Source organism: Ranitomeya imitator, chromosome 2 (assembly GCF_032444005.1).
Source record: "Ranitomeya imitator isolate aRanImi1 chromosome 2, aRanImi1.pri, whole genome shotgun sequence".
NCBI classification, from domain to species: domain Eukaryota; kingdom Metazoa; phylum Chordata; class Amphibia; order Anura; family Dendrobatidae; genus Ranitomeya; species Ranitomeya imitator.
In genome coordinates, this window is record NC_091283.1 from 390,915,569 (window position 1) to 390,942,819 (window position 27,251).

Consider the following 27,251-nt stretch of genomic DNA (forward strand, 5'->3'; position numbering starts at 1 on the left):
TAATGTTACACTTTTTTGTTACGTTTTGTATTTTAAAAATGTCAGTAATTTATACATATAGATGTTTATTATATGTAACTAAAATCACAGGTTAATTCTGGTACAAATGTTTTTTTTTTTTGCCTTTGTTAATGTTTTGTCATTTATAGTTATGTTAATTAAACAGTTTGAGAGAAGCTTGTTGTGGCATTAATGACAGGTATCCGGCTGCTTGATCTCTATCAAGGCCTAAACATTGTTGTTTCTTGATAAATCTTTTTTTAAAAATCCAGAAGTATTTGCACAAATATCCACAATAATAGATCTGCAATAATGTTACATAGTTACATAGTTACATAGTTATTAAGGTTGAAGGAAGACTATATGTCCATCTAGTTCAACCCATAGCCTAACCTAACATGCCCTAACATGTTGATCCAGAGGAAGGCAAAAAAAACCCATGTGGCAAAGAGTAAGCTCCACATTGGGGAAAAAAATTCCTTCCCGACTCCACATACGGCAATCAGACTAGTTCCCTGGATCAACGCCCTATCAAGGAATCTAGTGTATATACCCTGTAACATTATACTTTTCCAGAAAGGTATCCAGTCCCCTCTTAAATTTAAGTAATGAATCACTCATTACAACATCATACGGCAGAGAGTTCCATAGTCTCACTGCTCTTACAGTAAAGAATCCACGTCTGTTATTATGCTTAAACCTTTTTTCCTCCAACCGCAGAGGATGCCCCCTTGTCCCTGTTTCAGGTCTATGATTAAAAAGATCATCAGAAAGGTCTTTGTACTGTCCCCTCATATATTTATACATTAAAATAAGATCACCCCTTAGTCTTCGCTTTTCTAAACTAAATAGCCCCAAGTGTAATAACCTATCTTGGTATTGCAGACCCCCCAGTCCTCTAACAACCTTGGTCGCTCTTCTCTGCACCCGCTCCAGTTCAGCTATGTCTTTCTTAAACACCGGAGACCAGAACTGTGCACAGTATTCTAAGTGTGGTCGAACTAGTGACTTGTATAGAGGTAAAATTATGTTCTCCTCATGAGCATCTATGCCTCTTTTAATGCATCCCATTATTTTATTTGCCTTTGCAGCCGCTGCCTGACACTGGCCACTGAATTTAAGTTTGTCATCCACCCATACACCCAGGTCTTTTTCATTGACGGTTTTGCCCAGAGTTTTAGAATTAAGCACATAATTATACATCTTATTACTTCTACCCAAGTGCATGACCTTACATTTATCCCCATTAAAGCTCATTTGCCATTTATCAGCCCAAGCTTCTAGTTTACATAAATCATCCTGTAATATAAAATTGTCCTCCTCTGTATTGATTACCCTGCAGAGTTTAGTATCATCTGCAAATATTGAAATTCTACTCTGAATGCCCCCTACAAGGTCATTAATAAATATGTTAAAAAGTAGAGGGCCCAATACTGACGATGTGGATCGTTTTCCTCCTACAGACTATTTTATTAGGTCACAGCAGTGTTTCTATGGTAATCTTGGTGCATCACAACCTTCTATAGTTGTTTTGCGTTCCAAGTGGCCTGTAGAAATAAAGTTTTAGTGGTTATTGTGACGGGGTGTGTGACAAAACAGGAAGGGAAGGGACACCACCCATTTCTTCTGATACATGTTGGCACCAATGACACTGCAAGGAAGGACCTACCGACAATCTGCAAGGACTTTGAAGAGTTGGGGAAGAAAGTAAAGGAACTGGATGCACAGGTAGTTTTTTCTTCTATCCTTCCAGTAGACGGGCATGGCACCAGGAGATGGAACAGGATCCTTGATGCGAACAACTGGCTAAGACGATGGTGCAGACAACAAGGATTCGGATTCCTGGACCACGGCGTGAATTACTTGTAAGATGGACTCCTCGCCAGAGACGGACTACACCTCAACAAACCTGGGAAACACACATTCGACAGAAGACTCGCTACACTCATCAGGAGGGCGTTAAACTAGAAGAAGAGGGGACGGGAAGAAAAACCTTAGACTCGAACAAAGAAGACCCAGGAAAACATACTCAGAAGGGAGGTAAGAACATTTCTAAAACAATCCACAGCGAGGAGATTGGAACAAAACAAAATCCTCTAAACTGCATGCTTGCAAACGCCAGAAGCCTGACAAACAAGATGGAAGAACTAGAAGCAGAAATATCTACAGGTAACTTTGACATAGTGGGAATAACCGAGACATGGTTAGATGAAAGCTATGACTGGGCAGTTAACTTACAGGGTTACTGTCTGTTTAGAAAGGATCGTAAAAATCGGAGAGGAGGAGGGGTTTGTCTCTATGTAAAGTCTTGTCTAAAGTCCACTTTAAGGGAGGATATTAGTGAAGGAAATGAGGATGTCGAGTCCATATGGGTCGAAATTCATGGAGGGAAAAATGGTAACAAAATTCTCATTGGGGTCTGTTATAAACCCCCAAATATAACAGAAATCATGGAAAGTCTACTTCTAAAGCAGATAGATGAAGCTGCAACCCATAATGAGGTCCTGGTTATGGGGGACTTTAACTACCCGGATATTAACTGGGAAACAGAAACCTGTGAAACCCATAAAGGCAACAAGTTTCTGCTAATAACCAAGAAAAATTATCTTTCACAATTAGTGCAGAATCCAACCAGAGGAGCAGCACTTTTAGACCTAATACTATCTAATAGACCTGACAGAATAACAAATCTGCAGGTGGTCGGGCATCTAGGAAATGGCGACCACAATATTGTACAGTTTCAACTGTCTTTCACTAGGGGGACTTGTCAGGGAGTCACAAAAACACTAAACTTTAGGAAGGCAAAGTTTGACCAGCTTAGAGATGCCCTTAATCTGGTAGACTGGGACAATATCCTCAGAAATAAGAATACAGATAATAAATGGAAAATGTTTAAGAACATCCTAAATAGGCACTGTAAGAGGTTTATACCTTGTGGGAATAAAAGGACTAGAAATAGGAAAAACCCAATGTGGCTAAACAAAGAAGTAAGACAGGCAATTAACAGTAAAAAGAAAGCATTTGCACTACTAAAGCAGGATGGCACAATTGAAGCTCTAAAAAACTATAGGGAGAAAAATACTTTATCTAAAAAACTAATTAAAGCTGCCAAAAAGGAAACAGAGAAGCACATTGCTAAGGAGAGTAAAACTAATCCCAAACTGTTCTTCAACTATATCAATAGTAAAAGAATAAAAACTGAAAATGTAGGCCCCTTAAAAAATAGTGAGGAAAGAATGGTTGTAGATGACGAGGAAAAAGCTAACATATTAAACACCTTCTTCTCCACGGTATTCACGGTGGAAAATGAAATGCTAGGTGAAATCCCAAGAAACAATGAAAACCCTATATTAAGGGTCACCAATCTAACCCAAGAAGAGGTGCGAAACCGGCTAAATAAGATTAAAATAGATAAATCTCCGGGTCCGGATGGCATACACCCACGAGTACTAAGAGAACTAAGTAATGTAATAGATAAACCATTATTTCTTATTTTTAGGGACTCTATAGCGACGGGGTCTGTTCCGCAGGACTGGCGCATAGCAAATGTGGTGCCAATATTCAAAAAGGGCTCTAAAAGTGAACCTGGAAATTATAGGCCAGTAAGTCTAACCTCTATTGTTGGTAAAATATTTGAAGGGTTTCTGAGGGATGTTATTCTGGATTATCTCAATGAGAATAACTGTTTAACTCCATATCAGCATGGGTTTATGAGAAATCGCTCCTGTCAAACCAATCTAATCAGTTTTTATGAAGAGGTAAGCTATAGGCTGGACCACGGTGAGTCATTGGACGTGGTATATCTCGATTTTTCCAAAGCGTTTGATACCGTGCCACACGAGGTTGGTACACAAAATGAGAATGCTTGGTCTGGGGGAAAATGTGTATAAATGGGTTAGTAACTGGCTTAGTGATAGAAAGCAGAGGGTGGTTATAAATGGTATAGTCTCTAACTGGGTCGCTGTGACCAGTGGGGTACCGCAGGGGTCGGTATTGGGACCTGTTCTCTTCAACATTCATTAATGATCTGGTAGAAGGTTTACACAGTAAAATATCGATATTTGCAGATGATACAAAACTATGTAAAGCAGTTAATACAAGAGAAGATAGTATTCTGCTACAGATGGATCTGGATAAGTTGGAAACTTGGGCTGAAAGGTGGCAGATGAGGTTTAACAATGATAAATGTAAGGTTATACACATGGGAAGAAGGAATCAATATCACCATTACACACTGAACGGGAAACCACTGGGTAAATCTGACAGGGAGAAGGACTTGGGGATCCTAGTTAATGATAAACTTACCTGGAGCAGCCAGTGCCAGGCAGCAGCTGCCAAGGCAAACAGGATCATGGGGGTGCATTAAAAGAGCTCTGGATACACATGATGACAGCATTATACTGCCTCTATACAAATCCCTAGCTAGATCGCACATGGAGTACTGTGTCCAGTTTTGGGCACCGGTGCTCAGGAAGGATATAATGGAACTAGAGAGAGTACAAAGGAGGGCAACAAAATTAATAAAGGGGATGGGAGAACTACAATACCCAGATAGATTAGCGAAATTAGGATTATTTAGTCTAGAAAAAAAGACGACTGAGGGGCGATCTAATAACCATGTATAAGTATATAAGGGGACAATACAAATATCTCGCTGAGGATCTGTTTATACCAAGGAAGGTGACGGGCACAAGGGGGCATTCTTTGCGTCTGGAAGAGAGAAGATTTTTCCACCAACATAGAAGAGGATTCTTTACTGTTAGGGCAGTGAGAATCTGGAATTGCTTGCCTGAGGAGGTGGTGATGGCGAACTCAGTCGAGGGGTTCAAGAGAGGCCTGGATGTCTTCCTGGAGCAGAACAATATTGTATCATACAATTATTTGGTTCTGTAGAAGGACGTAGATCTGGGGATTTATTATGATGGAATATAGGCTGAACTGGATGGACAAATGTCTTTTTTCGGCATTACTATGTCACTATGTTACCAGGCTGATGATCAATCCAACGAGATTTATTTGAACAGGGAAAATGGAACAGCAAAAATGAAGGTAATTCTGGAGAGTGTGCAATGAGTCCACAACAGGAGAAACAAGTCCGTTAATCCGATGCCAGTGAAAATATAGAAATAGTCCTTGGACGAGTTCAATGGATCCAGCAGATGAGGGACACAACACAATCCCACCTGGCAGCTTCTATCAATCTAGAAGGCTCACTACTGAATCAGCTACAATGGAGTTGCTAAAATGAGGTCCTCAAAAAATCCACTCCGATCCAATGTTATAAACTATGAGGACTCTGTTGCTGCGCTCTGTTCTGTTTCTCCCTGCGAAGCTCCGCTCACTCTTTGAAAAACTCGATTCCAGTAACCTCAGCACCAAAATGTACAGATTGGAGGCTACAAGGAGGTCCTCCAAAAATCCACTCCGATCTAGACAGCTCAATGGTGAATCAGCTACAATGGAGTTGGTGGATTGAGGACCACAAAATATTCACTGCCATCTAGTCACTTCAGGAGCGAGCTGTCTAGAGTGGAGCTGATAAAATGAAAAGTCAACTCCAAACTAGACACAACCTCTATTCTGGAACCCTGTAGAGCTCTGCTTCCAGGACCTGTGATGATGTCACAGTCATGTGATCAGTCACATGGGGGAGGAGCAGAATGGGCAATTGTGGGAAGTGAATGTTTTTTTTTTTGTATAGGAAGCAGCCACATGTAAGAGCTGGACAAGAAGTCTGCACTGGTGAGCGGTAATGGGGGAGCAGGGACTGTGTGATAGAGGGGACAGGACTCAGTCCTGGGGGGCACCGGGACTCTGCACATTAGGGTACAGCCGGCTCCACATGTAAGAGCTGAAGGGAGAAGTCTGCACTGGTGAGCGGTAATGGAGGAGCAGGGACTGTGTGATAGAGGGGACAGGACTCAGTCCTGGGGGGCACCGGGACTCTGCACATTAGGGTACAGCCGGCTCCACATGTAAGAGCTGGAGGGAGAAGTCTGCACTGGTGAGCGGTAATGGGGGGCAGGGACTGTGTGATAGAGGGGACAGGACTCAGTCCTGGGGGGCACCGGGACTCTGCACATTAGGGTACAGCCGGCTCCACATGTAAGAGCTGAAGGGAGAAGTCTGCACTGGTGAGTGGTAATGGGGGAGCAGGGACTGTGTGATAGAGGGGACAGGACTCAGTCCTGGGGGGCACCGGGACTCTGCACATTAGGGTACAGCCGGCCCCACATGTAAGAGCTGAAGGGAGAAGTCTGCACTGGTGAGCGGTAATGGGGGAGCAGGGACTGTGTGATAGAGGGGACAGGACTCAGTCCTGGGGGGCACCGGGACTCTGCACATTAGGGTACAGCCGGCTCCACATGTAAGAGCTGAAGGGAGAAGTCTGCACTGGTGAGTGGTAATGGGGGAGCAGGGACTGTGTGATAGAGGGGACATGACTCAGTCCTGGGGGGCACCGGGACTCTGCACATTAGGGTACAGCCGGCTCCACATGTAAGAGCTGAAGGGAGAAGTCTGCACTGGTGAGCGGTAATGGGGGGCAGGGACTGTGTGATAGAGGGGACAGGACTCAGTCCTGGGGGGCACCGGGACTCTGCACATTAGGGTACAGCCTGCTCCACATGTAAGAGCTGAATGGAGAAGTCTGCACTGGTGAGCGGTAATGGGGGAGCAGGGACTGTGTGATAGAGGGGACAGGACTCAGTCCTGGGGGGCACCGGGACTCTGCACATTAGGGTACAGCCGGCTCCACATGTAAGAGCTGGAGGGAGAAGTGTGCATTTTGAAATGCTGTAGTTGATGACCAGGGCTCGTGGGTGGATAGAGAGGTCCTTTTATTTTCTCTCTAGTGTTTGGGGGATGAACAGTTGAAGGCTTCCATGGTATTCTGTGGAGATACTCGGTGACACTGGTGGTGGTGGTGCTGTCACATCCTCTTTTTTTTTGCATTGAGCACGGATTAGCCTAGTAAAAAAATTTACCATGCTAAACAGAGATAATTCAGCTAGTAAAGGAGATCACTGTCATTGAAAAACATTCAGCGAACGGGAATCATGATTGCACTGATAGGCATCTCTCTGCAGAACCCAGATCGTAATTCGGCTCGACCTTTTATCAGCAGTTACAATCCCCCCCCCCCCTTTATGATCTCAGCCCTTCAGGATATTATGACATTCCCAAGTTATGAGACATCTTCCCTCCACACGGTTGCAGAAGTTCTAGATCGCTGCCATGTTTTTCATTAAAATTTTACCTTCCACCAGAGACCAAGCATGACATGGATGTTGTCAGTTATGTGGTCACTATTGATTTTGGGGCTTAAAAGCATATGTTACAGCAGGGGTGGGGAACCTTTTTACTGCCAAGGGCCATTTGGAATTATATAATAGCGTTGGGGGACCGTATAAAATTATTAACTTAAATATTAGCTAATTATGTTTACTCAAACATTTAAATAACTCCCACCTAATGTGATGGCTGGAATAATAACTCCCATTGTGCAGTTTTACAAAAGCCACAGACAAAAAAAAAAAGTAACCGTGCAATCGCACCGTCAATGTTATCTACAAGTGACCCTGCAACGTGACCAAAATATAAATCTTATACAGTGGGGGAAAAAGTCTTTAGTCAGCCACCAATTGTGCAAGTTCTCCCACTTAAAACGATGACAGGCCTGTAATTGACATCAGGGCCGGTATGGCCATCGGTAAGTTCTGGCAAATGCCAGAAGTGCCGGTGGCTGTCGTGGGCCACTCGCCAGCGCCGACTCCCCCCCTCGATTCTCACACACACACCACCCACCCCACCCCCCGCTGCCGCCGACTCACCCCCCCACCAGCGCCGCCGCATTCAACTATACCGGCGTCTATGACACCGGTACAGTTGAATGCAATGATGGAGGAGAGAGCGTCTGCTGACGCTCCCTCTCCCATCATTCCCCGCTCTGCCTCTGACACTGCGGGTGCGCGATGACGTCATATCATCGCACACCTGCTGTGTGACCGGGCAGATTGCAGCTGCTGAGACCGGAGCCAGGAGCAGCGCTGGGCACTAGGAGAGGTGAGTGTTTTGTTTTTTTTAAATATATCACTGAGTGATAACTGGATTGTGGGGCTATTGGGGGGGCTGTATTACATTCTATGGCGGCTGGCTGCAATACATTCTATGGGGCTGGCTGCGTTACATTCTATGGGGGTGTGCTGTATTACATTATATGGGGGCTGTGCTGCATTACATTCTATGGGGGCTGTGCTGCATTACATTCTATGGGGGTCTGGCTGCATTACATTCTATGGGGGTCTGGCTGCATTACATTCTATGGGGGCTGTGCTGTATTACATTATATGGGGGCTGTGCTGCATTACATTCTATGGGGGCTGTGCTGCATTACATTCTATGGGGGTCTGGCTGCATTACATTCTATGGGGGCTGTGCTATATTACATTATATGGGGGCTGTGCTGCATTGCATTCTATGGAGGCTGGCTGCATTACATTCTATGGGGTGCTGTATTATATTCTATGGGGGGCTGCATTATGCTTTCTGAGGGGGTTCTGCTGTCCTGATCTCTGTGAATGTTCTCTGCGCTTTATAACTTTGTGTCTTGTTCTCATGGAATAGTTAATAAAGACTCACTTAATTTAGATTTTCCTTTTAGATTTGTTTTGTGTTTTTGATGCTGGATTGGAGATATTATGTGATAAATCTCTGTATGTGACTATAATGGGACTATGTGTTATACCGGGGGCAGGGCGGGGCCATGACTGGATGTAGTGATCATGTGAAGCCTGTAACAGCTCCGGAGGTTTTTTACATGGGATCTTTATGATGTTACATCGTCATCTTCTCCCCATTCAGGTCCCTACAATATCGGATCCTCTCAGTGGAGATCTTCTATATAAGAGAATTCTCCTGAGTGACCCTACAAGGATGGATAGGGACAGGGACAAGATGGCGGAGAGGATATTACACCTCACCCTAGAGATCCTCTTCCGGCTTACTGGAGAGGTGAGAGATTGTGATGACGTCACATTACATCATTCTTATCTATGGGAATAACAGATGGACAGAACTGGAGAGGTGAGGACTCTGGAAATGTCTGTAGTGAGATTTATTAATGTGTCTCTCCATAACCAGGATTACACAGTAGTGAAGAAGACCTCTAGTGAGCGCTGTCAGGACCCTGTGTCTGAGGGATGGGGAAGACCCCTCAGCCCGATCACGGGGCCTCCACCTCACCCCCTGAGACATGTGGACATCAATGACCAGAAGATCCTAGAACTCACCTACAAGATGATTGAGCTGCTGACTGGAGAGGTGACACTGCTGGGAATGCTGGGACATTATTTCAGTAACGCTATGGAGGGATCGGGGGATGACGGTATCATTGTGTGTGTCAGGTTCCTATAAGGTGTCAGGATGTCACCGTCTATTTCTCCATGGAGGAGTGGGAGTATTTAGAAGGACACAAAGATCTGTACAAGGACGTCATGATGGAGGTTCCCCAGCCCCTCACATCACCAGGTAATAGACAGGACTAAATACACATGGCCTATAATTATCTGTATGTAAAGAATGAATTCAGTCCCTGTATGTGTTTCCTCCAGTTCTATCCAGTAAGAGGACAACACCAGAGAGATGTCCACGTCCTCTTCTACTGGACTGTAAACAAGAAGATCCCAATGTTCCTCAAGATTATCAGGTAGATGGAGAGAAGGTGTCATGAGATCTTCCATATGAGCTGTAAACAGCTGTGAAAGTCTAAAGCTCAGTCTTGTTTTATCCACCAGTATAAGGAAAAAAATCAGACGTTTAACTCAGACGAGGATTGCATCACAATGGTCGAACTGGCTGGTGGCCCTCCCAACCTGAGCATGACAGCATGTATTTCTATGAAACTGTCATGCTTGGATTACACACCTAATATCATGCACTAGCACAATCTCACTCCACAGAGCCCCACATTGAAAACATGCACATATATATATATACTATACTCTATTATATACACAGTAAACCACCTAGAAACATCTCCCAAGTCTCTTCCCAACTGCAGGGCTGACCCTCTGTAACTCTCCCCTGCCCAGCTGCAGGGCTGACCCTCTGTAACACTCCCCTGCCCAATGTGAAAGTTGTTATATTAAAAGGAAACTTCAATTCAGAAAAACATCTCAGGGTCTGGGAACAAAAATGTATGTGATCCCCTCCACATAGGACCAAATCTGCCAGGAGAATTTATGACTTGCTAAATAATTTGAGTAATCTGCTCCAGAGACAGGGAGACTAGGGGTGTCTGATCTTACATGGATATGGGAACAATAAAACTTTAAAACGTTCACACTAGTTATCTAATTAACCACTTAATCACTGCCAGTATGCATTAAAACGGCCGCTAAGGGCTCTTATTCCCTCATTGCTGTTTTAAAATGGCAATTGGGAATAAAAGTATAGTGCCAAACCTGAACACAATCACAGCTGGATTTTCCTGTCCTTAAACACGTGATTACCGTTATTAAATGAATAATGGCGATCATGCAACAAAAAGTGCCAGCTAGTAAAGTAATTTCTCTCTGTTATGACATGCTGTACATGTCAGAAGAGAGACAAATGATGTCCCCCAAGCCCTTCCCTGGTGCCTCCTGCTCTGTCCCATTCCCCCCCCCCCCCCCATCTCTCCTCCTCCCTCCTATCATATTGATCAAAAGACAATAATTTGTATATAAAGTCAGAATGATTTATTTTTATTTTATAATTTTTCTTTAATTCTTTGCAGTTAAGTTTAGGGTTGGGCTTAAGGTTGCGGATGGCCTTTGGGTTAGTGTTGGGCTTACGATTAAGTTTGGGCTTAGTGTTCTGTTTGGTTTGAGGTTAGAGTTTTTTTCACAAGTTGAAAAAAAAAAAAGATGATTTGACAACTAGTGATGAGCGCAAGTGCTACTCAAGTTTGCATTGGGTGCTCAAGTATGCACTGAGTATCGTCGGTGCTCGACAGACATGCGCGAGTCTCGGCCCTGCATGTTTTGCGGCTGTTAGCCAAAAATCATGTAGGATTGCCATCCATACAAGAGTAACCCTTTTCATTTTTTTTGGTTGTCTAACAGTCACAAAACACGCAGGGCAGTGATTTGAGCATGTCACTCGTGCACCCGATGCAAACTCAAGTAGTGAGCACTTGCATTCAACACTAATGATGACATATTCAGAATGATGACCTAATGTTACAAAATTCTGTGTAGTACCTATTGGCTCAAAATGCTCATTATACCTCTTTATATATCTTTACTGTATCATTATACCTCTGGATTAGTGATGAGCGAATATACTTTTTGCTCGGATTTTTCCGAGCACGCTCGGGTGTCTCCAAGTATTTGTGACTGCTCGGAAATTTAGTTTTCGTTGACACAGCTGCATGATTTACGGCTGCTAGCCAGCCTGAGTACATGTCGGGGTTGCTAGGGAATCCCCACATGTGATCAAGCTGGCTAGCAGCCGTAAATCATGCAGCTGAGGTAAAGAAAACTAAATTTCAGAGCAGTCACAAATACTCGGAGACCGCCCAAGCAACGAATATATTTGCTAATCACTACTCTTGATACAATCATTGAGGGGTGTAGTTTCTAAAATGGGATCAATTGAAGGGGGTTTTCTGCTGTTTGGGCACCTTAGATGTCCTGCGAATGTGACATGGTACCCACCATCTATTTTAGCCAATTTGTGTTCCAAAATTTTAATATTACTCTTTCCATTCTGAGCCATGCTGTTTGTTAAAAAATAACTTGGCATTAATAAGTTGACAATAAGTTGGTGCTGCAGGTGTTCCACAGACCAGATGAGGAGGTGGTGGAGGAAGCAGAGTAGGAGTTGGAGGCACCATGGGCAGAGAAATGTCCAGCAATCCTCAGTGGTGGTAGGACGTGTTACAATGCCTTCTCCATCAGACCCAGCCACTACTACATTTACCCAGTGGGCATTTAGGGAGATATGTCAATGGCTGTGCTTTACTGGTCCACGTATCGGTGGTTATGTGGTACGTGCCACTGATCTGGGAACCACGTACTGTCAGACGGCAACCACCATTAGTTTTTTAAAACTGTCCATCTCCAAAGGCCGAAAAAGCAGCATCAAATCCAGAGATTTTGAATTGCTGTAGTTGATGACGAGGGCTCATGGGTGGATAGAGAGGTCTTTTCATTTTCTCTCTAGTGTTTGGGGGACGAACAGCTGAAGGCCTCCATGGGATTCTGTGGAGATACTCGGTGACACTGCTGGTGGTGGTGCTGTCACATCCTCTTTTTTTGCAGGGAGCAAGGATTAGCCTAGTAAAGAAATTTACTATGCTAAACACAGACATAATTCAGCTAGTGAAGGAGATCACTTTGATTGAAAAACATCCAGCGAATGAGAAACAGGATTGCACTGATGGGCATCTCTCTGCAGAACCCAGATCGTAATTTGGCTTGACCTTTTAACAGCAGCTGAGTTACAATCCCCCTCCCCCTTGATGATCTCATGTGGGCCGGGTTGTGGGCTGTTCTCTGCCCTTCAGGATTTTATGAAATTCCCAAGTTATGAGACATCTTCCTTCCACATGGTCGCAGAAGTTCTAGATCGCTGCCATGTTTTTCATTAAAATTTTACCTTTCACCAGAGACCAAGCATGACATGGCTGTTGTCAGTGATGTGGTCACTGTTGATCTTGGGGCTTATAAGCATATGTTACAGCAGGGGTGGGGAACCTTTTTTCTACCAACGGCCATTTGAAATTTTATAATAGCGTTGGGGGGCCCGTATAAAATTATTTACTTAAACATTAGCCAACTATATTTACTCAAACATTTAAATAACTCCCACCTAATGTGATGGCTGGAATAATAACTCCCATTGTGCAGTTTTGCAAAAGCCACAGACAAAAAAAAAAAAAGTAACTGTGCAATGGCACCGTCAATGTTATCTACAAGTGACCTTACAACGTGACCAAAATATAAATCATATATTAGACAGTGGGGGGAAAAAAGTATTTAGTCAGCCACCAATTGTGCAAGTTCTCCCACTTAAAAAGATGAGAGAGGTCTGTAATTGACATCATAGGTAGACCACAACTATGAGAGTCAAAATTGAGCAAACAAATCCAGAAAATCACCTTGTTTGATTTGGCAAGATTCATTTTGCAAATAATGGTGGAAAATAAGTATTTGGTCATTAAAAAAGTTAATCTCAATATTTTGTTATATATCCTTTGTTGGCAGTAAAAGAGGTCAAACGTTTTTTTCTAAGTCTTTACAAGGTTGGCACACACTGTTGGTGGTATGTAGACCCATTCCTCCATGCAGATCTTCTCTAGAGCAGTGATGTATTGGGCCTGTCGCTGGGTAACACGGACTTTCAGCTCCCTCCAAAGGTTTTTTGTAGGGTTGAGATCTCGAGACCTGGCTAGGCCACTCCAGGACCTTCATATGCTTCTTATGAAGCCACTCCTTCGTTGCCCTGGCGGTGTGCTTAGGATCATTATTATGCTGAAAGACCCATACACGTTTCATTTTCAATGCCCTTGTTGGTGGAAAACCCGAGCAACGAATATATTTGCTCATCACTACTCTGGATACAATCATTGAGGGGTGTAGTTTCTAAAATAGGATCAATTGAAGGAATTTTTGCTATATTCGGTCTTTTAGCGCAAATATCAACCTTTTATATATCTAATATATAAAGCTGAATGTGTGTATGTATTTCCGGGATTGGCATCTGCACCGTCGCAGCTACAGCCACAAAATTTTGCACAGTCACACGTCTGGACCCCGAGAGCATCATAGGCTGTGTTGTGAGGCGAAATTTTGACCCCGCGCGTTCCAATTCACCAAACAATTTTGCCCCTATCTACATAATGGGGAAAAAGTGAAAGGAAAAGTGTTGGAGGCAAATTGACAGCTGCCAGATGTGAACAAGGGGGACTTAAAGAGTGAGAGCGATGGCGCCAAACAGTATATACCGTACAGATGCTAAGGTGGGGCCCCGACATGGGATACTCACCACAAACGGGGATATGAACACACACACAAAAGGCGCCACAAACTACCACGTGCTTGAACACATACACCAACCTCGCCACATAAAAGTCGAAACACAAAAGTCGCCGCTCAAAACTCGCCATGCGCAAAACTCGCCACATGCAAAACTCGCCACACGTGCAAAACTTGCACACGCAGAAAAATTGCCACATGCACAAAAGTTGCAACACATGCAAAAGTTGCCTCACACAAAACTTGCACATACTCAAAACGCCCCACACATAAAACTCGCCACGCGCAAAACTCGCCATGCGCAAAACTTGCTGCACACAACTTGCTACACTAACCTATCACATGCAACTCGACATACAAAAAGTTGCTAAACGCATGTCGCCACACAAAACTCATCTCACAAAAGTCGCTACATGCATGTCACCACATGCAACTCAACACACACAACTGGACACATGAAGCTTGCCCTAAAACACACAAGTCTGGTATTATCCTTCAAAAATAAAAATCTGATTTATAAGCAGAAAAACTACAAGAGCAACAAATGTACCATATAGGAAATACGGCAGCTGTCAGTCACATGACCTGTCTATTATGTGTATGTGTGAGCTAATATATACTGCCAGGGGGGAGGGCTTCCTGTTGGCTGCGGATTTATCAGGCTGCCAATTTAGCTTACAAATACTGAGGTAAAAATACTGACGAAATAACATGTGAACGCGGTCTAATACAGGAGGAGATGACACACAGGTATATACTATATACAGGAGAGATGACACACAGGTATATACTATATACAGGAGGAGATGACACACAGGTATATACTATATACAGGTGGAGATGACACACAGGTATATACTATATACAGGAGCAGATGCCACATAGGTATATACTATATACAGGAGCAGATGACACACAGGTATATACTATATACAGGAGGAAATGACTTACAGGTATATACTATATACAGGAGGAGATGACACCTATATATACTATATACAGGAGGAGATGACATACAGGTATATACTATATACAGGAGAAGATGACACACAGGTATATACTATATACAGGGGAGATGACACACAGGTATATACTATATACAGGAGGAGATGACATACAGGTACATACTATATACAGGAGGACATGACACACAAGTATATACAGTGGAGATGACACACAGGTATATACTATATACAAGAGGAGATGGTAAACAGGAATATACTATACTGGAGGAGATGACACACAGGTATATACTATATACAGGAGGAGATGACTTACAGGTACATACTATATACAGGAGGAGATGACACACGTATATACTATATACAGGAGGAGATGACACATAGGTATATAGAGGAGGAGATGACATACAGCAGGTATATACTATATACAGGAGATGACATCCAGGTATATAGTATACACAGAAGAGATGGCATAAAAGTATATAATATATACAGGAGGAGATGACACATGGGTATATACAATATACAGGAGGAGATGACATACAGCAGGTATATACTAATTACAGGGGAGATGACATACAGGTATATACTATATACAAGAGAAGACATACAGGTGTATACTATATATGGGAGATGACAAACATGTATATACTGAGGTGAAAATGAGGGGTGTGAGGTGAAAAAGAAAAGGTGTGAGTGCAAAATGAGAGGAGTGAGGGAATATAGTGGAGTGATTGGAAAATGACAGATGTGAGGTCGAAATGACAAGTGTTAGGGGGGAATGAGAGGAGTGAGGGGGAAAATAAGGAGTGAGGGGGAAAATGAGAGGTGTAAGGGAGAAAATGAGAGGCATGATGGGAAAATAGGAGACGTGAGGTGCTATAACTAACCACAGATATTTACAGGCAACGCCGGGCTCTTCAGCTAGTATCTACCTAAAACTGGACAAAAAAAAAGAGCGTTTTTATTTGCAGCAAAGACCCGAGACCCAGTGCCGCTCCTTGGACTATATATTTTATATATTATATATACTTTTTATATTTACTTTTCTACAACTGAATTGTGAAGCGCTGCAGAATATGTTGCCGCTATATAAATAAAGATTATTATTCATTATTTACGTATTATAACTAATATTTTAATGGTTTACAAAGTTACAAAAAAAATATAAACCTAAATGTATAGGATCACCTCATGCTGCACAATATCAGCTGCAGAGTCCTTACACCAGATATGTGCTGCTGCTTCTACCACACCCCATCCCTCCAGATGGCAGCAGCACCCATGTGGTCAGCACCAGAGAGCACAACACTACAAGTCCCAGCACAACAAGCTGCCAAGGCATGCTGGGAGTTGTAGTTGTAATGCAGAAGCACTGCCTCCCCAGTACAGGATTTACCCCGTCACAGGCCCTGCTGTCTCCAGGCTGCAAGCACTGCTCCCTTTTTCTTCTCCCGTCCCAGTCTCTCCGATACGAGGTGCTCAGTGTTTACCAGCCGTCCTCTACAGCGGCCCCACCCCTTACCTCTTTTCTTTCACTTTAAGCAATCCTATTGGTCGCCAAAAAGTCTAAACTGAAAATCAATTGGTCATTTCTATTTTCAGTCACGGATTCTGCGTACTCAAAGCGTGTGCACGGCGGCTCTATGCCAATGAGAAGCTCCGCTGACAGCAAAATGGGTGATTCAGGCGGGAGAGCAATAACAAGAATGTCAGCCAATTAGAACGCGGACATTATAAAACACCCCAGGCGTCCTCTTAAGTCTCTGAAGAATTAAAGGGCCCACAGCCAAAAAAAGGGCAAAGTGGCTGCGGGCCGCACCAGATGACGTTCCCCACCCCTGTGTTACAGTTATAAAAAAAAAAAATGCATACCCTTCCCCTATTAACACTAAATTTGAAAATGTATGTGCCATCACTATTGGATCCATACAAGTTTCTATAATCATAACTCCCCACCGATGCTTCAGCATTTGCCAAAGATGTTTTGATGAAAGGAATGTGCACCAGGGAAGAACAATAGATATCTCTAAAGGGTGTTAAATATTTGCTTCTCTTCCTGTCAAAAAACCTTTACTACTTTTTTATCTATGTGTAAACATCAGTACTCTCTAAAAGACCTTTTCCTGTCTTAATTATTCGTTCAATCTATAACTCTTTGTCCCTGCACAATAAACATCCACCTTTTTCACCGCAGGGGTCCTGTGCCCTAAAAGGAGCTGCATGCATTTTAATTAAGATTGTCACCTCTCTCCCATCTAATACATCTCAGTCTTAAGGTACCGTCACACTAAGCGACGCTGCAGCGATACCGACAACGATCCGGATCGCTGCAGCGTCGCTGTTTGGTCGCTGGAGAGCTGTCACACAGACCGCTCTCCAGCGACCAACGATCCCGAGGTCCCCGGTTACCAGGGTAAACATCGGGTTACTAAGCGCAGGGCCGCGCTTAGTAACCCGATGTTTACCCTGGTTACCATCGTTAAAGTAAAAAAAACAACCACTACATACTTACCTACAGCTGTCTGTCCCCGGCGCTGTGCTTCTCTGCTCTGGCTGTGAGTGCCGGGCAGCCGGAAAGCAGAGCGGTGACATCACCGCTCTGCTTTCTGGCCGCTGTGCTCACAGCCAGAGCAGAGAAGCACAGCGCCAGGGACAGACAGCTGTAGGTAAGTATGTAATGGTTGGTTTTTTTACTTTAACGATGGTATCCAGGGTAAACATCGGGTTACTAAGCGCGGCCCTGCGCTTAGTAACCTGATGTTTACCCTGGTTACCAGCGAAGACATCGCTGAATCAGGGTCACACACGCCGATTCAGCGATGTCAGCGGGAGATCCAGCGACGAAACAAAGTTCTGGGCTTTCTTCCCTGACCAGCGATATCACATCAGGGGCCTGATCGCTGCTGCCTATCACACTGGACGATATCGCTAGCCAGGACGCTGCAACGTCACGGATCGCTAGCGATATTGTCTAGTATGACGGTACTTTTACTCATTTTCCATATGTTAATACTAGCTGTTTCCAGCCAGCTAACGCTCGGCACGCTCATTGCTGGTGATTAAACTAAAGTAAATAATGACAACATTCAATAGCGCTTACGCAGGTGGTAAATTAACTTAAAATGAAGTTAATAACAATAATAATCATTTAAAATCTGAATAATACTAATAATACATTTTATTCAGTGTAAAATAAAAAACAAACTGGATTCAGTAAGATACGCGTTTTTTATTCATTCCCGCATCTAAACAAATTTCATAACGAAACATAAATTAAGTTAAAATTTCTCTATAAACACAATTAAATATATAGTCATTTTCAAAGATCTTTCCTTGACTTCTACCAGGTACAATTTAAGATGTTGGGACAGGATTATGTGTGGTAATCGGGTGGGGGGCGGGGTTATGTGTGGTAATGGGGTGGGGGCCGGATTATGCGTGGTAATGGGGTGGGGGCGGGATTATGTGTGGTAATGGGGTGGGGGCGGGATTATGTGTGGTGATGGGGTGGGGGGCTGGATTATGTGTGGTGATGTGTTGGGCGGGATTGTGTGGTGATGTGGTGGGGGGTGGGATTGTGTGTGGTGATGTGGTGGGGGCGGGATTGTGTGTGGTGATGTGGTGGGAGGCGGAGCTACTGTGCAGGGGGCGGGATTAGCGAGTGATCACGATGTCTCATATATATATATATATATATATATATATATATATATATATATATATATATATATATATATATATATATATATATATATATATATATATATATATATGTGTGTGTGTGTAATTTAACTACTAAAAGATTTGTGGTTTGTAAGCCCTTTTTTGCTACTGCCATTCTAAGTGACAATGGAGGAGGGAGGGGTGTGAATAACCCCTCTCTAGTGTGCCTTAAAGATTTGAATATTTTCTATGACAAACATTATTTATCCTATTTATGTTGGCAATTAAAAGGTGTCATAACTACAAAATTATTATTTTGTTTTTCCCACTGAGAGCAATCTTTTTTTGTATTACTTTTTACATACAGACCACACTGATGTCAGTTTGTCTGTATGTTATTGCTGATCTCTCTATATTTATTCCTTTATTAATTCTATCTCTCTTTGTGTGGTGTTTTCAATATCTTCCTTCTCCTCCCTTTTTTTCCCTTTTGTTTCCAGTCTCACTCTACTACATGTACTGGAAATAAAGGGGGCAGTAGTGCAAAATGGTGTGTAAATAGTAAGAAAGTAGTAATAAATGGGTTAAATGAATTAATAGCACCAAAGTTGAGCATGTAACAAAAAATAATAGATGGCTCTGGAACAATTGATATATAAAGAATAGTGATGAGCGAGTATACAGTATACTCGTTGCTCGGGTTTTCCCAAGCATGCTCGGGTGGTCTCCGAGTATTTTAGTGTTCGGAGAATTAGTTTACATCGCAGCTGAATGATTTACAGCTACTTGACAGCTTAATTACATGTAGGGATTCCCTAGTAACCAGGCAACCCCCACATGTACTCAGGCTGGCTAGTAGCTGTAAATCGTTCAGCTGCGGCGATGAAAACTAAATCTCCTAACACTAACAAATACTCGGAGACCACCCAAGCAACGAGTATACTCGCTCATCACAAATAAAGAACTGTGAGATAGCGCTCACCGCATGTGTTGGGGACATTCACTTGGCAGCGGGATACACTCAGACAGGCACGGTTTTTCATTTAGATAGCCAATCCGGTTTATTTTGTGCAGCATAAACCGGGACATGCACAGTTCTTTATATATATTTCATATACAGCTTCAACTCACAGACACTAAAGATGCTGGACTTCTCACTTCATCCAGTTACCATGGGTGACCGTAGACCGAACAGTTCCTCAATGTCCGTGGAACACAGTAAGCACCAAGGTCTTTTCCACTGGCAGATACGTCTGTGCCGTTATGATAGCCCCCCTTCCCGGGTGTTACCTTTCTGGAGCTCCTGCTCCACACGATGAACTCCTGTTAGTCCTCTCTCCTCCAGGGAAACTGCTGAACTGGGATTACCAACTTGCTTGGCAGGCACACATCAGTCAATCCAGATCCTCAGGTATGCTGTAGCTCCCCCAATGCAGTGCCATCACGGACTCTGCACACACGGCCCCTCTGTGCGCTATTCAGGACATCCGTCTCCACCTGGGACCGTCCAAGACACAGCCCCCCAGGTCCAAGGCCTCCCTATGTGCTCATCAGGGATCCAGTCCTACTCCCAGAACCTCACAACACAGAGGCCTTCCAGGACCTCTGCCTCACCAGGTGCTCTTCACTGATCCGGTCCACACTCTGGACCTCCCAACACCCAGGCCTTTCCTCTCACAGGACCTTCCAGCCCAGAACCATTCAGTTCCATGCACAGGAACCATGTGACCCTCACTCTGGTCACATTCCATACTTGTAACCACTCCCATAGATGAGTGGTGTGTGTGTGTGTGGCTAGTTCAACCCACCCAGCTCACAGAACTAGCCCTGCCAGCCTCCCTCTAAAACAACACAATTACTTGTAGGATTGCAGGTCCCAGAACAACATTACTTCAGGCTGACAGCGCAGAGTATCTTCCTGTGCGACACACATACCGGCCATTCACAATAATGCCGGACCTTGTCTCCTCACCATAGTTATGCCTGCGACTGCCATGCATTCCTATGGCCTCAATACACCTCCATGCGTATTCTGGGAAGACCATGCAGAGCCCCCTACCTGTAACAGGGGTCACTGCATCACAGAGCCTTTAAGAATTGTGTACAGCCAAGAAAAGGTACAAAAGTACTATATATGATTGAATAGAAATAGTTCATGAAAGACAAGTCTTTTAACCCCTTCACCCCCGGAGCTTTTGTTCGGTTTTGCGTTTTCGTTTTTCGCTCCCATTCTTTCCAGACCCATAACTTTTTTTTATTTTTCAGTCAATTTGGCCATTTGAGGGCTTATTTTTGGGGGGACGAGTTGTATTTTTGAATGACATCATTGGTTTTGCCATGTCTTGTACCAAAAAGGGGGGAATAATTCCAAGTGTGGTGAAATTGGAAAAAAAGTGCAATCCTACACTTGTTTTTTGTTTGGCTTTTTTGTTAGGTTCACTAAATGCTAAAACTGACCTGCCATTATGATTTGCCAGGTCATTACGAGTTCATAGACACCAAACATGTTTAGGTTCTTTCTTATCTAAGTGGTGGAAACAAATTCCAACGTTTGCTAACAAGACAAAAAAAATTGCGCCATTTTTCGAGACCCATAGCGTCTCCATTTGTCGTGATCTCAGGTTAGGTGAGGGCTTATTTTTTACACGCCGAGCTGATGTTTGTAATTATACCATTTTTGTGCAGATATGATCTTTTGATCACCCATTATTGCATGTTAATGTGATGTCGCGGCAACTAAAAAAAAAAAAAATGTAAATCTGGCGTTTTGATTTTTTTTCTCGCTACGCTGTTTAGCGATCAGGTTAATCCTTTTTTATATTGATAGATCGGGCGATTCTGTTACATTGGCCGCTCTATGTGTGCGCACTTCTATACTTCATTTTTTATTCATTAGTATAATTTCTGCCCTGACACTAATCCCCTTCTTGGTTTTCTCGATTTATGCAGCGCCTTTCTGGGACAATCACATTTACTGTGATTACAATTTTCTGTAGTTTATATTAATGTTCTATTATTATCTGTTACTGACGTCCCCGGTTCTGCCGTCCCGATCTCTGTGGATGTTCCCTGCGCTTTATAACTTTGTGTCTTGTTCTCATGGAATAGTTAATAAAGATTCAGATAATTTAGATTTTCCTTTTAGATTTGTTCTGTGTTTTGATGCTGGATTGGAGATATTATGTGACAAATCTCTGTATGTGACTATAATGGAACTGTGTGTTATACCTGGGGCAGGACGGGGCCATGACTGGATGTAGTGATCATGTGACGCCGGTAACAGGTCCGGAGATTTCTTACATGGGATCTTTATGATGTCACATCGCCATCTTCTCCCCATTCAGGCCCCTACAATATCGGATCCTCTCAGCGGAGATCTTCTATATAAGAGAATTCTCCTGAGTGACCCTACAAGGATGGATAGGGACAGGGACAAGATGGCGGAGAGGATATTACACCTCATCCTAGAGATCCTCTTCCGGCTTACTGGAGAGGTGAGAGATTCTGATGACGTCACATTACATCATTGTTATCTATGGGAATAACAGATGGACAGAACTGGAGAGGTGAGGACTCTGGAAATGTCTGTAGTGAGGTTTATTAATGTCTCTCCATTCTCCATAACCAGGATTACACAGTAATGAAGAAGACCTCTAGTGAGCGCTGTCAGGACCCTGTGTCTGAGGGATGGGGAAGACCCCTGAGCCCAATCACAGGGCCTCCACCTCACCCCCTGATACATGAGGACATCAATGACCAGAAGATCCTAGAACTCACCTACAAGATGATTGAGCTGCTGACTGGAGAGGTGACACTGCTGGGAATGCTGAGACATTATACAGCAACTATATGAAGGGATCAGGGTTGACTGTATCATTGTATGTGTCAGGTTCCTATAAGGTGTCATTATTTCACCGTCTATTTCTCCATGGAGGAGTGGGAGTATTTAGAAGGACACAAAGATCTGTACGAGGACGTCATGATGGAGGTTCCCCAGCCCCTCACATCACCAGGTAATAGACACGACTAAATACACACGGCCTATAATTATCTGTATGTAAAGAATGAATTCAGTCCCTGTATGTGTTTCCTCCAGTTCTGTCCAGTGAGAGGACAACACCAGAGAGATGTCCCCGTCCTCTTCTTCAACAGGACTGTAAGCAAGAAGATCCCAATGTTCCTCAGGATCATCAGGTAGATGGAGAGAAGGTGTCATGAGATCTTCTATATGAGCTGTAAACAGCTGTGAAAGTCTTAAGTTCAGTCTTGTTTTATCCACCAGTATAAGGAAAAAATCAGACGTTTAATTCAGATGGGGATTGCATCACAATGGTCGAACTGGCTGGTGGCCCTCCCAACCTGAGCATGACAGCATGTATTTCTATGAAACTGTCATGCTTGGAGTACACACCTAATGTTATGCAATAGCACAATCTCACTCTACAGAGCCCCACATTGGAAACATATATATATATATATATATATATATATATATATATATATATATATATATACACTATATTATATACACAGTAAACTACCTAGAAACATCTCCCAATTCTCTTCCCAACTGCAGGGCTGACCCTCTGTAATTCTCCCATACTCAGCTGCAGGGCTGACCCTCTGTAACTCTCCCTTGCCCAGCTGTAGGGCTGACCCTCTGTAACTCCCCTGCCCAGCTGCAGGGCTGACCCTCTGTAACTCTCCCCTGCCCAGCTGCAGGGCTGACCCTCTGTAACCCTCCCCTGCATAGCATCAGGGCTGACCCTCTGTAACTCCCCTGCCCAGCTGCAGGGCTGACCCTCTGTAACTCCCCTGCCCTGCTGCAGGGCTGACCCTCTGTAACCCTCCCCTGCATAGCATCAGGGCTGACCCTCTGTAACTCTCCTGCCCAGCTGCAGGGCTGACCCTCTGTAACTCTCCCCTGCCCAGCTGCAGGGCTGACCCTCTGTAACCCTCCCCTGCATAGCATCAGGGCTGACCCTCTGTAACTCCCCTGCCCAGCTGCAGGGCTGACCCTCTGTAACTCTCCCATACTCAGCTGCAGGGCTGACCCTCTGTAACCCTCCCCTGCATAGCATCAGGGCTGACCCTCTGTAACTCTCCTGCCCAGCTTCAGGGCTGACCCTCTGTAACTCTCCCCTACCCAGCTGCCTACAGTCCATATCTATCACAAAAAAGTGACTACAATAAATTATAGCACTAGCCATATAGATACAGTACTTTTTATCAGGGTCCTGTAAGGCTACGTTCACATTTGCGTTGTTGGGCGCAGCGTCATCGACGCATACCGACGCATGCGTCATGCTCCCCTATCTTTAACATGGGAGGCGCATGGACATGCGCCGGTATGCGTTGTATTGCATTTTACGACGCATGCGTCATATTGATGCACAGACAGGGCGCAGAGGATGCTACTTGTAGCGTTTTCCCTGCGCCGAAATTCCTAAGTACGATCTTATGACAATGCATGCGTCGCAAAACGCTGCGCTGTGTACATGCGTTGTTGGTTGCGTTGCCGACACTGCGCCCAACAACGCAAATGTGAACGTAGCCTAAGAAAGGTATATTTGTGATTCTGCAGGATATATTATGTCATACATCAATTTTCTTCAGAAGGTGCCAGGATCTTCCATTCCTTTACACCAGGAATATAACAGTGAGTTTTCCTTGTTTTCTGCCTTCACAGTCCGCAGATCTTAACCCTATAAAGCATCTCTGAGACAAGGTAGAATTGGTTGCTCAGATAATCTTGGCACCTTCATCTAATTTGCGGCAACTGCAAGAACCTATCCTTTTGGCATGGGCCAGTATTCTTGGGGAACAATCTCAGCACCTAGTGGAATCTGTGACGTGATTAATATCTGAGGTTGTGAAGGGCAGATAAGATCCTACGTGTTACTATATGGGTGTCTCTAGTAATGTGGCCATTCAGTGTATGTTTTATATCTGGTGGAGATGACAGGATAAAGCTGATCATAGACATTAGATGTTGTCTGGATCTTCTCAAACATCTTCATCTGTCTGTGACTTTTACAATATTTCCTTCAGGGTGAAGATCTGCCCCATATTAATACTACAGAGACATATGTGATGGGTGATGAGCGGTGTAAGGAGGAGATTCCCACAGATAACCGCACAGGTGAGTAGTGACCACTAAATGCAGAGAAGTCACAGGTTCTAATCAGTCACTGGCATGTAGAGTATTTGTTCAGAGTTTTTTTTTCCTGTGTATCTTGAAACGTTTGATGTTAATATGGAGGCGTATTCACTATGGGGAATACCGTAATCTTTTTTTTTTTTTATAATTTGCTAAGAGCTATCACACAGGTAGTTGCTCCCTACCTGCCTTTTGTGCCTGCTGCCGATCTCTAGAACACAGAGCTGTCAAATGCCGCTCTTACTGGTGATTCGGTTATTCTTCCACTCTGCTCTGTTGACAGGGCATGACTGCCGATTTCATGCTCATTTATAGTTTAACCCCTTAACGACCGCCGATACGCCATTTAACGGCGGTAGTTAAAGGTACTTAAACCACAGCGCTGTGTAAAAAGTGCATAGTGCCCCCCAGAGTCGGATTTTCTCTGGGGTCTCGGTTGCCGGGGCTAGCTGAGACCCCAGAGAACAAGATTCGGGTCAGTTTTTACCGACCCCCGGGTACCAATTAACCGTTTACCAGCGACCGCAAAAAAAAAACCCCAAAACTCGATTTGCCATTTTATTTCTCTGATGTGATCGCACATCAGAGGACAGAGTAATGGGGTCCCGATTCCCCCCCCCCCCCTATAGTTACCCGTGTCTCCCGGTGCTCCTCATGCTTCCCCATGGGCACCGTCATCTTCTTCCAGCAAGAAAATGGCACCCGGCAGGTCTTGGGGTCTCGGCTGCCGGGGGTAGCCGAGACCCCAAAGAACATGATCGGGGTTGTTTTTTTCCGACCCCTGTTTTGCGATCTCCAGTTTTGCGATGTGTCACATCAGAGGACCGAGAAATAGGGGGATCGGGGACCCTGTCTGTTATGGACCTGGTGGTTAGGACTGCTATGGACCTAGTGGTTAGGAGCACCCGGAACGACCTGATAGTTAAAATAATACAGGACAAGCTCTGGGAAGTGGGAACTCTACTGACCGCAACCCCTAAACCTATCACACACACTAGAAATAGCCATGGATTGCTCCTAACGCTCCCTATGCAAATCGTCACAGCCTCATATGTTGTGAATTCTGTTGTCGAGCTCCCTCCTGTGGTCATGAATGGTACTTCGCCTGATTCTGTCCATGGACTTTCTCTGGTGGCTGTGGGTGTTTCTGAGTTTCCTTCCACAGGTGACGAGCTTAATTCGTTAGCTGGCTACTCTATTTAACTCCACTTGGATCATTGCTAGATGCCAGCTGTCAATGTTGTACTATGGTCTTGTTCGCTCCTGGATCGTTCTGGTTACCTGTTTACTCCAGCAGAAGCTAAGTTCCTCTTGCTATTTTCTTGTTTTGTATTTTTTCTGTCCAGCTTGCTTTTGTGAATATTACCTTGCTTGCTGGAAGCTCTGTGACGCAGAGGGAGCACCTCCGTGCCATTAGTCGGTGCGGAGGGTCTTTTTGCGCCCTCTGCGTGGTTGTTTGTAGGTTTTTGTGCTGGCCGCAAAGCTATCTTTCCTATCCTCGGTCTATTCAGTAAGTCGGGCCTCACTTTGCTAAAATCTATTTCATCTCTGTGTTTGTATTTTCATCTTTACTCACAGTCATTATATGTGGGGGGCTGCCTTTTCCTTTGGGGAATTTCTCTGAGGCAAGGTAGGCTTATTTTTCTATCTTCAGGGCTAGCTAGTTTCTCAGGCTGTGCCCGAGGCGCCTAGGTCTGGTCAGGAGCGCTCCACGGCTACCTCTAGTGTGGTGTGATAGGATTAGGGATTGAGGTCAGCAGAGTTCCCACGTCTCAGAGCTCGTCCTATGTTATTAGTAACTTTAAGGTCACTTTGTGTGCTCTTAACCACCAGGTCCATTGTGTTTCTGAATCACCAGTTCATAACAGTACTGGAGGCCCAAAGTACTAATGCTTCTCAATAGAGGGAAAAGAGAAGTTCTGAGACCATTTTTTTTTCTCTGCACTGTGTTTTGTATTTCTTTTCCCCTAGACATTTGGGTGGTTCAGGACACAGGTGTAGTGATGGACATTAAAGGTCTGTTTTCTTGTGTGGATCATCTCACTGCAAGAGTACAAAATATTCAAGACATTGTGGTTCAGAAATCCATGTTAGAACCTAGAATTCCTATTCCTGACTTATTTTCTGGAGATAGAGCTAAGTTTCTGAATTTCAAAAATAATTGTAAACTGTTTCTGGCTTTGAAACCCCGCTCCTCTGGTGACCCAGTTCAACAAGTTAAGATCATTATTTCTTTATTACGTGGCGACCCTCAAGACTGGGCATTTTCCCTTGCGCCAGGAGATCCGGCATTATGCGATATTGATGCGTTTTTTCTGGCGCTCGGATTGCTGTATGATGAACCTAATTCAGTGGATCAGGCAGAGAAAAATTTGCTGGCTCTGTGTCAGGGTCAGGATGAGGTAGAGATATATTGTCAGAAGTTTAGGAAGTGGTCTGTGC

General features: G+C 44.0%; 1 protein-coding gene across 1 annotated transcript in view; it reads left to right on the plus strand.

Moving 5' to 3' along the window:
• The first annotated feature begins 5,649 nt into the window (after nucleotides 1-5,649).
• Nucleotides 5,650-27,251, plus strand: part of LOC138666990 (zinc finger protein 665-like) — a 51,633-nt gene continuing 30,031 nt past the window's right edge. The window contains exons 1-10 of the mRNA XM_069755199.1: nucleotides 5,650-5,742; nucleotides 8,863-9,012; nucleotides 9,142-9,321; nucleotides 9,405-9,528; nucleotides 9,612-9,706; nucleotides 21,994-22,143; nucleotides 22,278-22,457; nucleotides 22,539-22,662; nucleotides 22,746-22,843; nucleotides 24,701-24,791. Of these exons, the coding sequence (XP_069611300.1) occupies nucleotides 8,935-9,012; nucleotides 9,142-9,321; nucleotides 9,405-9,528; nucleotides 9,612-9,706; nucleotides 21,994-22,143; nucleotides 22,278-22,457; nucleotides 22,539-22,662; nucleotides 22,746-22,843; nucleotides 24,701-24,791 (1,120 nt within the window). The 5' untranslated portion in view covers nucleotides 5,650-5,742; nucleotides 8,863-8,934. The remainder of the gene's footprint in view (nucleotides 5,743-8,862; nucleotides 9,013-9,141; nucleotides 9,322-9,404; nucleotides 9,529-9,611; nucleotides 9,707-21,993; nucleotides 22,144-22,277; nucleotides 22,458-22,538; nucleotides 22,663-22,745; nucleotides 22,844-24,700; nucleotides 24,792-27,251) is intronic.